The sequence below is a fragment of the Rhipicephalus sanguineus genome, chromosome 3, assembly GCF_013339695.2.
Source record: "Rhipicephalus sanguineus isolate Rsan-2018 chromosome 3, BIME_Rsan_1.4, whole genome shotgun sequence".
In the NCBI taxonomy this organism is placed as follows: domain Eukaryota; kingdom Metazoa; phylum Arthropoda; class Arachnida; order Ixodida; family Ixodidae; genus Rhipicephalus; species Rhipicephalus sanguineus.
In genome coordinates, this window is record NC_051178.1 from 34,363,626 (window position 1) to 34,375,894 (window position 12,269).

A 12,269-nucleotide genomic window follows, 5' to 3' on the forward strand; every position below is an offset into this window, starting at 1 on the left:
TGACCAGATGCAACAACACAGAGAATTATAAGTTACAGAAGGGCATATTTCCGTCATCTCGCCCAAAATTGAAAAAAAAATACAGTCTGTCTAATGGTGGCGGTTACAATCTAGGACGTATCCGAATCCTGCGTATCCGAATCCTGCACTCTCGCACAACATATCCGGATATATACGAAACGGACAAATGCTAACGATGTGAATGCAGAGCCACTCCGGAGCGTATAGGCTTCCCAAGCAACGCTTAGCGGCGCTGCTGCTCTTGACAGCAGCGCCATCTCTGGTAGAAAAACAGAAACTGGGGTGTTCGCAGCGCGCGTTTTCCCTTCTCTCCACCGCGTTGCTGCTCGCTTCTGTGCACGTGCAGAGCTCTCGCGGTGCACTTTCGGCGCCTCGCAATGTGCCGCTTGCAGTGCGGCTTCAAAAGGATTTTCAAGCTTGACTGGCACTTCCGAGAAGCGAACTTGATAAAATGAGAAAGACTCGTCAATCCCGTTAACGGTGAAGAGCAGACGATCGACGACAACCACGCCCGACTCAAAGCGAAATGCATTTCCCAAGTCGCGATTACACCGTGTAGGACGTATACCTCGAGGTAAGTCTCATTCTGTCATGTTAAAGATGAATAATGGTCCACATGCACTCCGAAATGAAGCCGTACACGCTATCTATGTTCTGCGGCGTGGACTACGAATCATATGATTGTTGTTTTTATATGGCATGCTTACATTAGCAGCCATGTGCTTTCGTGAACAAACGTTTGCGGCGTGCGAAAAAAAGATTATACGGCCATGGCACTGCTGCCTGAGAAGGTTAGAGTCAAGTCCTCCGTGCCGCTTGAGAATCACCCGCCGATTAAGACACGAGGCAGCTAGCTGAGCTTCAACCGCTGTGAAGCAAGATGAACTGCTCGCCTCGTTTTTTTCGGCTCTCGCGTCATGCTTGCAGTCTCTTTTTATGAGGATATCGACTTGACAGGCGTATAAAACCTGCTGCGCGAACGCGGCTAGAAAATCGCACAGTCAGAAGGTGGTTACTTCAAGGTTGCAATTGCAAAGCATGTATTAAGTGCCAGTTATATTTAGCGGCTTAAATATATATCACCCCAATAAAGTGACAAAAACAAAGCAAACCTGCAGAACGATGTAAAAGCTTGCTGAAACTGCACAGACGTCCGTTCCGGCGTGATAAAGCAGCCTTCCCGACGCGAGAAATGCAGGCGCCGAACTTCTGACAATGTGCGGAGTTCAGTTGAATTCAACCAACCGCGCAACGCTAACGGTATAACGCGAATGTGAACGTTCAACAACGACGGGTAGGTCTCACGAGCACGGGGAATCAAAACACAAAATTGCTTCAGCTACAACCGTAACTGGACTTCAACAATGCGAGAAGACAGCGAGTAATCATTACTGTAGTCGCTGCGTGCATGCGCCCTGTTACTTACCGATTCAGGTAGTCGGAACGAACGAAAGCGATGAACTCAGACAGCCAAAATAGAAGGCGAGACAGCGCTGTCAGCTATCCACGCTTGCCGCCTTTATTTATCGTGCGACACGCCCGGGAACCGATACAGTTTAACACGTGAATCGTGTGCCTTGTCTGCACTGTTCTGGCTGGCCACTAAACCGCAATACTTCAGACCACGCTTGCGCTTCCGCGGGGTCGCTTCTGCCATCGTGGAAATGCGCAGCTTCGCACAGCAAGCCTCTCGGTTCAACGTACCCAGCTGACGGCCTCCCAGTTACCCGCACCGAGAGAAGAACGCGTGCGCACGTGCGCTACCGCTACCGTGAAAGGGGCTGCGTCGGCCGCGCTAAGGTTCAGAGCTTTCCGCGCGGCGCTGTCGTCGCGCCGCAAACTTGAGCTTGGGTTCCCTATATGACGGGAATGCCGAGGGATGCCAATATAACGAGAACGCGGCCTCTCGTGACAGCCTTCGAGCGCGCGCTGCTCAGCCACGCCCTCGACGATCAACTCTGGGCTGTCCAGCGAACCGAGGAAGCAGCCAGGGTTCAAGTACTCCTGGCCGTCACTTAGGCAGGGCCATTGGCCCGCCCCGCCAACTCGCAGGACTCAGAATAAAGTTATTTGCTTCCTTCCATTCACAAAATACACGTAAATTTATTGTGTGCTTGTAGGTAGTGCTAAAGGCGACAGCTCTAATAATCAAAAGTTGCCTAATATACAACGCCTTTTAATCAGCGAGTACCAATTATCAGCTGGCGTTCTGTCCTGTAAGGCCACAAGTGTTTTGATATCGCATAACACCCTTACCTCCTAAAGGGTGTTTTAGATAGAACATTAATCCTCACGCAAACCAAAAGGCTATTTGGCGAAGCAAAAAGCCTTACACCCCCGTTTCTGCAAGCTCTTTTTAACCAAAAGGGTATTTACCTTGCTTCAATTAAATCGCTTTAACGGCGCAAAGTGGTTTACTGTGCACATTACATCTGTTAATGAGACTCCTTGCCCGACATGAAGCCTGTGTAGGATCTCTCATGCGATGGAGTTGTATGCACCGACGTGGATCAGCGGTTGAATTATCGAGTACCACGCAGAGGGCCTGGTTCAAATCCTGCTCGGTCCTGGATATTTTTTCATTGTGCGCGAAGCGGTTACGGACACCGGCGGCGGCGGACAACTACGTCACTACAACCGGCTGTTGTTGAGATCTCGTAACAGCTTTCGCTGTAACAGCTGAGTTGAGAGTTCAGCGCTGCCTGCGCCGTTACTGCATAGCCGTTACCGCAATTTGATGTTTTCCCAATGCAAAGAAGACGGGCGGCGTAAATGACACACGGAGCGCCGAACTCACAATTGGGTTTTTACAGCGAAAACTCTTCTTAGTTCAGCGCTGCGTGTGTCGTTTATTCCGCTAGTGTTTTTTTTTTTTTTTACATTGGGAAACCATCAAATTGCGCTAACGACCGAGCAAATGAGAACGCCCGATCTCCTCATGATAGTGTCCTATGCGTCTGCAAGGCTTTGTTCAGTGGCACGTCGACATGTGAACAGGGGAACTCGACGGAATTCACTAACGCTCATATCCACAGTTTGGATCTGAATGTACAGCTCCGTCTTCCATCAGGAATATCTCGAGTTGATGAGACGCTTTACTGCCGGTGTGACTTAGCGTGGTCTTCACGAATGCCTATTCCTTCCGTATCGGAATGGCCAACAACGCCACATACCATTATTGTAGCTGCGAGGAAACCATTGACTATCTTCTCTGCGAGTGCCCCCGTTTCAGTGCGCAAAGAAAAAAGCTTCCAAATGCGTTAGACAGGGTTGAAATTCGTCCATAGTCTAGCAAGCACTGGCCTACGCTTAACTTCGGCTAGCCGTAAATGGCATGCACTACGCAACACTATCCGACAGAAAGGAAATATTAGGCAACACATAGTCATCATATTGCCACGTGCATGCAATAAGAAAGACGACGACAACACAAATGGGCATACGCTGCGTGCAGAAGATAGAAAGGAAGAAAGAAGGAGAGCTCGCCGCGCGCGGTATTAAAAAAACTCCGACCTGCTGTTCTTCTCTTGATCTGTGCGTTACGACCTCTCTCGTCGACCTCTATCTGCCAATAGCCGCTTCGCAGGTCCATGGATGAAAAGTAGCGCGCATGCCGCAGCCGATCAAGCGAATCGTCTATGCGTGGCAGACGTCTTTCTTCGTCACTTGGTTTAACTTGCGGTAATCGATGCAGAAGCGCAAGGTGCCGTCTTTCTTGTTTACCAAAACCACAGGGCATGCCCAAGGACTTTTCGAAGGCTGTATGACGTCATCCTCGAGCATCTTCTGTACTTGTTTTTGAATCTCCTCGCGTTCTTTCGGAGCCACACGGTAGGGATTTTGTCGGATTGGTCGCGTGTCATCTTCAGTAATTATTCGATGCTTGGTCAATGGTGTCTGCTTGACCTTTGACGTAGACGAAAAGCAATCGTGGAACTGGTGTATCAATTCCAATAGGCGTTTCCTATCTGATGGCGACAGCGTAGAGATGACGTCGACAGATAAAGGAGTCGAGGCAGGGTCAGTCGCGTCGTCCGGTTGCAAGGCGAAACAATGCCTTGCTTGGTCTATGTCGTCGTAGTGAGCAATTGCGGTGCCCTTCGGGATGTGACCCGCCGACTTTGTAGGCGCTGCCATGCTGCTAAGAGGAGGGACAGCCGAGAACTCCGGACTTAGGCCTAGTAGGCGCCGGCTGAATCGGTGCACTGGAGTCGTGACGAGAGGTTGAGTCTCCGGACTGGGCGTACGGGTCCGAATCAGGCTTTCCTGCATCAGATTGCAGGCTCCAGCACCTCCACCAGTGTCGCGACGTCAAGAGAGAGGTCGTAACGCACAGATCAAGAGAAGAACAGCAGGTCGGAGTTTTTTTAATACCGCGCGCAGCGAGCTCTCCTTCTTTCTTCTTTTCTATCTTCTGCACGCAGCGTATGCCCATTTGTGTTGTCGTCGTCTTTCTTATTGCATGCACGTGGCAATATGCTAACATTACCAAGTATCAGCCAGCGTAAGCCAACACTGGCCGACAGGTAAAAAACGCCAGGCCTGCGCTGAAACCGCAGTACAGTCACAGCGAAATCTCGAAGAGCGGAGCTTCTAGAGCCCGTTAAGGGCTACAGTACAAGTACACTAGAAAGGTACCCACTACGCCATAAATCACAATTTTTGTGAAGTTGGGAAGCACCTACTAAGCCATTATTCGTCATTCTGCGAAGAAGCGAGGCGCCAGCTGCACGTCTGTAAGGCATTATGTGCACATTGTTGACGCGACGACTGATGACGATGAAGAATTATGGCTCAGCCCTTTGTAATGGGTTGGAAGCTTTAAACGGCCCAGCAGTTATGTAATTTGCATTGGGTGACGCCCGGTCGCTATTTCCCTCTCCCGTCATGCTGTATAACATACGTTGACGCGGGAGGGAGACGGGGGGGGGGGGAGAACTTTACTGAGACTCCGAGGAAATGGATCATGCGCTTATGGGCTTCCTTGGCAACCAATACAAGTGCACTTGCGAGGAACCCACTACGCTATAAATCATTCTAATTTTACTGAGACCACGAGGAAGTGGATCATGCGCTTATGGGCTTCCTTGGCAACCAATACAAGTGCACCTGCGAGGAACCCACTACGCTATAAATCATTGTGATTTTTGAGAAGTAGGGCAGCAGGCACTGCGCCATTTTTCGTCATTCTACGGAGAGCGTTGGTTCCTGCTAAACCCATGTAAGGCATTATGCGCACTTTGTTGATACTGTGCCTGATGACGATGAAGAATTATGGCAGAGTCCTTTGTAATGGGTTGGAAGCATTCAACAACCTACTTGTTGCGCAATTCGCATTGTGTGACGCCTGGTTACAGAATTCGCATTGTGCGACACTTGGTGCTTATTTTACTCTTCTACCACGCTATATTGCATATGCTAATGTGGTTCCTTCCCGACATGAAGCCTGTATATGACCTTTTTGCAGAGCAGTTTCAAACACCGGCATGGCTCAGAGGTTGAATGCTGGGCTCCCACGCAGAGGGCCCAGGTTCGAACCTCGTTCCATCCTGGAATTTTTTTCTTATTTCGTTTTTTTTTCTTATTTCGAGCGATACTGGTTACGGACACCGGCGGCGGCGGCAGCGGCGGACAACTACGGCACTGTGATGAGTGAAGTGCGCGTTCGAATTGTGCGCCTTTGAAAAGTGCGCGTCATAAAAAGAAAGACGGCCAAGGAGTGCGCGCGCGGAGATGAGAACAGTGCTGAATGGAAGACAACGACGACGAATACCTTCACGAGAGCGCGAGGCGCAAGGATTCGACGAACAGGTGGCCCAATAAGAAGACAGCACGGAGTATGTCACGAGCCAATCACCTGTCAACACGGTGGTCGAGCAGTGTCCAATGAAAAGTAGAAAAGTTGACCCGAGACCGAGGAAAGCCTGGGTCGGAGAAGAGCCGAGGAGTTCGAAGGGAACGAGGCAAGAAAGTTGCCACCGGACCGGGCGCTGAAGTTGGGCCGTCGGGTTGCGGACCCGAGCCTCCAGGACTTCAACCGGCCGTGGCCTCCTGCCATCGCGTTCCCGGGCGACACCACAGCCATGGTGCCTGAACTCCACCCCAAGGCCTGCGGACTCTGGTGTCGGCAAGCAACTTAGCCGCAGCAGTCGGGCTACGGGCCCGAGCTGTGCATCTAGCTGCCTAGCCAGGTTGGCTCTGTCATCTCAGTGCGTCGGCCAGCAGCCACCGTTTCCTCTTCCTCAACACCAGCCGCACGCGTCAACTCCACCAGTCAAGCCTCCGCTGGTGGGTGAGACTGAACTCGTTTTATTCCCTGCTCCGCTATTCATCCGCGTCTGAACTATAGCGCTCAGTTGAAACCTTTGAACTTGAGTTTTGTTTGTTGTTATGAGTGGGTTACCGAGTGCAGTGAACCTTTTATTAACTGTTTGCCTGTGTGTAGTTATTTCTACTTCAGTGTATAATTAAACGTTTTGTGTGTAGTTTGGGTTAAACAAACGGCCTTGTCCTTATTAAAACTCTCGGAGGCTCAGCCACAAAGAGCTATTAGCAACAATAAGAAGAACCTGCACCACAGGCACCAAAAACCGCCGGTGAAATGATCTCATAACAGCTTTCGCTGTAAAAAGGTTGTCGAGTACTAGCCAACACTTAGTCGCAGTTAACCAACTTTTGGCCAGTGCTGGCTGACAGTAAATCAACACTAGCAAGCATAGGCCAACACTTAACAACGACCAGCCCAAAATGGCATGCACTACGGAACACTATCCGAGAGTAAGTAAATATTACGCAACACATAGACATCATTAACCAGCATTACCAAGTATTAACCAGCATACGCCATAACTGGCCGACAGATAAGAAAAATCATCGAGCACTAGCCAACACTTAGTCGCAGTTAGCCAAGGCTGCCCAGTGCTGACTGACAGTAAATCAACACTGGCAAGCATTGGCCAAGAGTGAATAACGACCAGCCCAAATTGACATGCACTAGACAACACTATCCGACTGTAAGTTATATTAGGCAACACTTAGCCATCACTAGCCAAAATTAACAAGCACTGGTCACTACTGGTCCACAATTAGACAACATTAGCCGCAGGTAACCACCATTAACCTACATCAGCAAAAGCTGTGTTACAAAGATGCCTGGTCAGGACACAAGTGAAGAGCACAAAACTCACTAGGCAGCTTGTCGAACTCCTGTCCTAGGAAGGACACGTGGAAGTCCATGCCAAGTCGGTGCAGCTGAAGCAGCACTTGCACAAACTCTTCGGGTCCCTTGTCATGCTCCCTGCACCACGGATTGACTATTCACTTCATGCTTCGTAGTTGTATACATGTTTGCGTTGAAACGAGAAGGTCCGCTTTGTGTTTTTTTCACATTGAACGTCTGCGGCCGCTCGATTTTCACACATATCGCTCGCTGCCGCTACATACAGGATCGAGTAGAACGTTCAGATGGATTTTCATACTGGCAGTTAGGAAATTGATGAAATTCTACAACACGCGCTAGGAGTTTTCTTATCGCGTGTGTGCCACAAAAATTGAGCATGCTCCACTAGCCACCACTTGTCAACTGAAAACGAAGCCGAACATGGGCAAAAACGTATGTGCCACAGAAATTGGTAACACATCCTACTACGCCGGAGAAATCTGCGTGTGTTCTGAGAGCGGAACAGAAGAAGACGACGGCAATGAAGAAGAGAGAGCGTGCCGGTTCCGTTGGCGTTCGTTGGGCATGCTACTGACCTCGCGTCCTGGAACGCGAAGAGGAACACTACGCGCGTTGTGTCTTCCCTCTAGCCTGGCCGTTAATTCTCACAGGGCGAGCGGGGAAGGAGGTCGACAGGCGCGTGAGAGGGGGGCAGCGTAGGAGAGGAGAGAGCGGGAGGGGACACGCATGCGCTGGCGCTCATCGCGGCGTTGCGCAGGAGAGAATTTCGGCATGTCGAGCCCGCATTTCAGAGGAGTCAACCGAAGCAAGCGCTGGACTGAACGCGCGCAGCGCTCTACCCCCTTTATATTCACACTTGAAGGAGAGGAGACTAGAGGAGCAGAGTAGCGCATGCGCGCGAGAGCAGAAGCGAGAACGCAGGAGAAGCGCAAGCAGGTGCTGCGAGAAAAGTGGATAGAGTAACGAGAGGGAAGTGGATAGAGTTGGAGAGAGGGAAGGAGGAGAGTTGCACATGCGCAGTGTGAGTGCGGACGCCATCGCCGCGGGACATACCCCCGAGCAAGAGATGCTTCGCATCTAAAAGTGAAAGCGGGAACACCATATGGGTTGCGACAAGGTCGACCGTTTCTTCAATTCGCCACTAGCTACATATGCTCAGTAAATACCAGAAGCACTGACCATCGATGAGGCCAGACAATGTGAAGGGGTGAGGCGGGGTCCCTGCACGGAGCTGGGGCCATCGGTGGCACCTTGATCGGAAAGGACAGCACTCGCGCCTTCGCCTCCAATCGAGGCCGTAGGGGCCCCAGGCGGCCCGCACCTGGCACACGGTTCAGGAACGGTTCCACGGCTGTCAGGAACGAGTCCCGGTTGAAGTGCGAGTTGAACAGCACCACGTCGGCCACCAAGCTGCACAAACGATGCTCGCTTCAAACACAGAGCAACCACACATCCGAACAAATCTGATAATACGCAATTATGTATTAGTCCGGAGTAACGTCTTTAATATGCACCTCCCCTTGTCTTGAGAATGCCCTTTCTGTGTTTCAGATTGAGAATTATTAATGATCACCGAAAAAGAACCGGAACTTTAAGGACAGCATACTGCACATTCACAGAACACTTCAGGCAAGGCTTGAGCGACACTCCCACTAACGGAAACTTAGAAGGTGCCCGAGCAAGTAGAGAGGTCACAGGGCATCTTAAATTTCACAAGTGGGCACGCTAAACCAGAATGCTGCTGGTGCAGCAGTGTGCCCCTAGCTGCCTGAAGCATTCTTTCTGGCACTGTCACATCGCCTTAGTGTCATAACGTTATTGAAGATGTCTGTGACAGTAGCTCGAAAATTGCCTTGAATCCATCTGCATTTGAAAGTTGTCACTGTGTACAGATCAGTGTTGCGGAATGGGCGCCTCCATTCCATTACAAGTCCATTCCGGGAAATTAGAACTTGCCGCAATTACATTCCTTTCAATGCCTGGGAATGAAAGAACTTAGCCCATTCCCACTCCGGGGATGGCCGGGCAGTTCAATTCCACTCCTGTAATTCATCAACGTAGGAAAGGCATCTTGATAGTTTTATCGAGTTAAGAATGAACGCCCCATAAAGCTGATGTCAACAGGTGCATTAAGAACTGCAAACGTACGCAAAACACGTTACCAAGGTCGAGGGATAGTATTTTGGTGACATATCACGTGCAGTACAACCACCCGACTAATTCCCATAGGGGCAGTTCTCCCGCTACCAATAGTATTTGCATGGCCAGCATGTTTGAACGAATGGCGATTTTTTAATATTTTAAGCTTAAATGTGTTAATGCTAAAATGACGACATAGCGTATTTTTATGCTGACAAAAGTAGCGTTCAAGAATACCAAGCAGTTTTGCCACGCTTCTGGAGCGGTCGTGGATATGGTTAATGGGGAACAAAACCCTCTAGATCTGCTAGTATTAGTTGGAACACTGCACCGCTAGGACACCTTGTGCCTTTGCATCGAATACGTAACACTGGGCCGCACTGCTCGTCAGCACTCACGCTTGTCAAGCGCGCCTCGCAAGCTTGGATGGGGTGAGGAGAACTAAATTTCTGTGTTCGCCGGTGCGCAGGTATGCAATGTCTTGTTGTTAAATTTTTAAATTTGAGTCTCTGACGTACTAATGTTTGAAGTTAGAAAAACAGCGCGTAGACGAAAACGTGCTCTATTTTCGGAAAAAGACGTAATTCCAACACCATTCCATTCCGTGCAAAAGGCGCTTAATTCCATTCACATTTCCCGGCCGCGGCGGCTGCATTTTCGACGGAGGCGAAAATGTTTGAGGCCCGTGTACTTAGATTTAGGTGCACGTAAAAGAACCCCAGGTGGTCGAAATTTCCAGAGCCCTCCACTACGGCGTCTCTCATAATCATATGGTGGTTTTGGGACGTTAAACCCCAGATATTATTATTATTATTATTCCATTCACATTTCATTCCTCCAAGCGTTGTCCCCATTCCATTCCGCGGTCGCGAAAATGTGGAATGATTCCGGAGTCATTCCAATTCCGGAGTGGCAACTCCGCAACACTGGTACGTACAGATTAAATACATGATGGATAGGTGCCAACAGCATATAGTATATTGTCACACGGGGTCGTGACGTCGACGAAGAAAGCAGTCGGTGTGTCCAAGACGAAACTCTTTTTTTGGCCGAACTTACGGCCGGGAAATGAAAACTCAAACTACAGCAACACACGCTGCACACCGACAGCGGCGAACAGGGCGTCGGCCGTCGATAAACTGCTGATGGCTGGGACGCGCCGTCTTTTATACATCACGCATCGAACTTTCCAATCTTATCACTGGTGGTCGCGCAAGCTCTGGAATAATCTAGACTATTCGCGTCCTGCGCGCAATCTTAGCAAAGTGATCTATTACAATCGCGAAGCTTCTCGAACACTGCGGCGCGGTCAGCGTCGAGCGTTGCTAACCGTCCTTGCTGGTCAAACCCGCATACATCAAAATAAAACAAGAAGCGGGCGTGGCATTGCCCCCTCTGAAAGAACGTTGTCGCGATGCTTGTAACCAGAACATAGAAGAAAAAAAAAAGACAAGTACATACACAAATAAATTACAATAAGAAAGGAAGAAGTAGAGTCCCCAGGTTCGCTGAGGCGCAAAAAACGGCTTAAGGCGCACGACATGGATGACTTCAGGTCGTGCGCGGCGTCGCTGAGAGTTCGTAATGCCGTCCGGGATGACCTCGTAGTCAAGAGCGCCGAGACGTCAAAGTACCTTGTATGGCCCGAAGTATCGCCGAAGAAGTTTTTCTGTGAGCCCACGTAGGCGTATCGGCGTCCAAACCCAAACACGGTCGCCGGGCTGGTAATCCACGAAGCGTCGTCGAAGATTGTAACAGCGCCTGTCGGTCATCTGCTGATTCTTGATGCGTTGGCGGGCGAGCTGTCCTGCTTCTTCAGCGCGCTGAAGGTAAACAGTGACGTCGAGATTTTCTTCGTCGGGGATGTTGGGTAACATGGCGTCGAGCGTCGTTGCCGTGTTCCTTCCGTAGACCAACTAGTAGGGCGTCATATGCGTCTTGCACGGCCGTGTTGTATGCGAAGGTCACGTACGGAAGGATGGCATCCCAGGCCTTGTGTTCGATGTCGACGTACATGGCCAGCATGTCAGCGATTGTCTTGTTTAGACGCTCAGTGAGGCCATTTGTCTGTGGGTGGTAGGCGGTTGTGCGGCGGTGACTTGTCTGGCAGTATCTTAGAATTGCCTGAGTTAAGTCCGCAGTAAAAGCGGTACCTTTGTCCGCGATGAGGACCTCTGGGGCGCCATGACGTAGGACGATGTTCTCAACGAAGAACTTGGCTACCTCGGCGGCACTGCCTTTGGGCAGGGCCCGTGTTTCGGCGCAGCGGGTCAGGTAGTCGGTAGCTGCGACGATCTACTTATTACCGCAAGTCGACGTTGGGAACGGCCCTAGGAGGTGCATCTCGATCTGCTGGAACGGTCGCCGAGGTGGCTCGATCGGCTGAAGAAGTCCGGCTGGCCTTGTCGGCGGCGTGCTGACAGTCTCGGCAAGTCCTTACGTAGTGGGTGACGTCGGCAGTAAGGCGAGGCCACTAGTACTTTTCTTGTATTCTCGCAAGCGTGCGGGAAACACGGGGTGTCCAGCCGTCGGGTCGTCGTGTAGGGCCTGGAGGACTTCTGGTCGCAATTCCGAAGGCACCACGAGAAGGTACTTGGCTCGAAGTGGTGAGAAGTTCTCCTTTTGGAGAACGCCGTTGCGTAAGAAAAACGACGCCAGTGCTCGCTTGAATACTTTCGGAACGACGGCGGTCTTGCCCTCGAGGTATTCCATAAGGCATCTTAGTTCCGGGTCGCATCGCTGTCGTTCAGCGAAGTCGTCAGCACATCTGGTTCCCAAGAAGCAGTCATCATTCTGGTCATCTTGCGGCGGCGGGTCCACGGGGGCACGAGACAGGCAGTCGGCGTCAGAGTGTTTTCTTCCGGACTTGTAAACGACGGTAACGTCGAATTCTTGAAGTCTTAGGCTCGACCGTGCGAGGCGACCTGAA

At 50.7% G+C, this 12,269-nt stretch overlaps 1 protein-coding gene across 1 annotated transcript in view; it reads right to left on the reverse strand.

Moving 5' to 3' along the window:
* Positions 1–12,269, reverse strand: part of LOC119386544 (glycosyltransferase-like domain-containing protein 1) — a 103,067-nt gene that overhangs the window by 43,891 nt on the left and 46,907 nt on the right. The window contains exons 2-3 of the mRNA XM_049413170.1: positions 8,381–8,611; positions 7,209–7,318 (exon numbers count right to left, since the gene is read on the reverse strand). Of these exons, the coding sequence (XP_049269127.1) occupies positions 7,209–7,318; positions 8,381–8,611 (341 nt within the window). The remainder of the gene's footprint in view (positions 1–7,208; positions 7,319–8,380; positions 8,612–12,269) is intronic.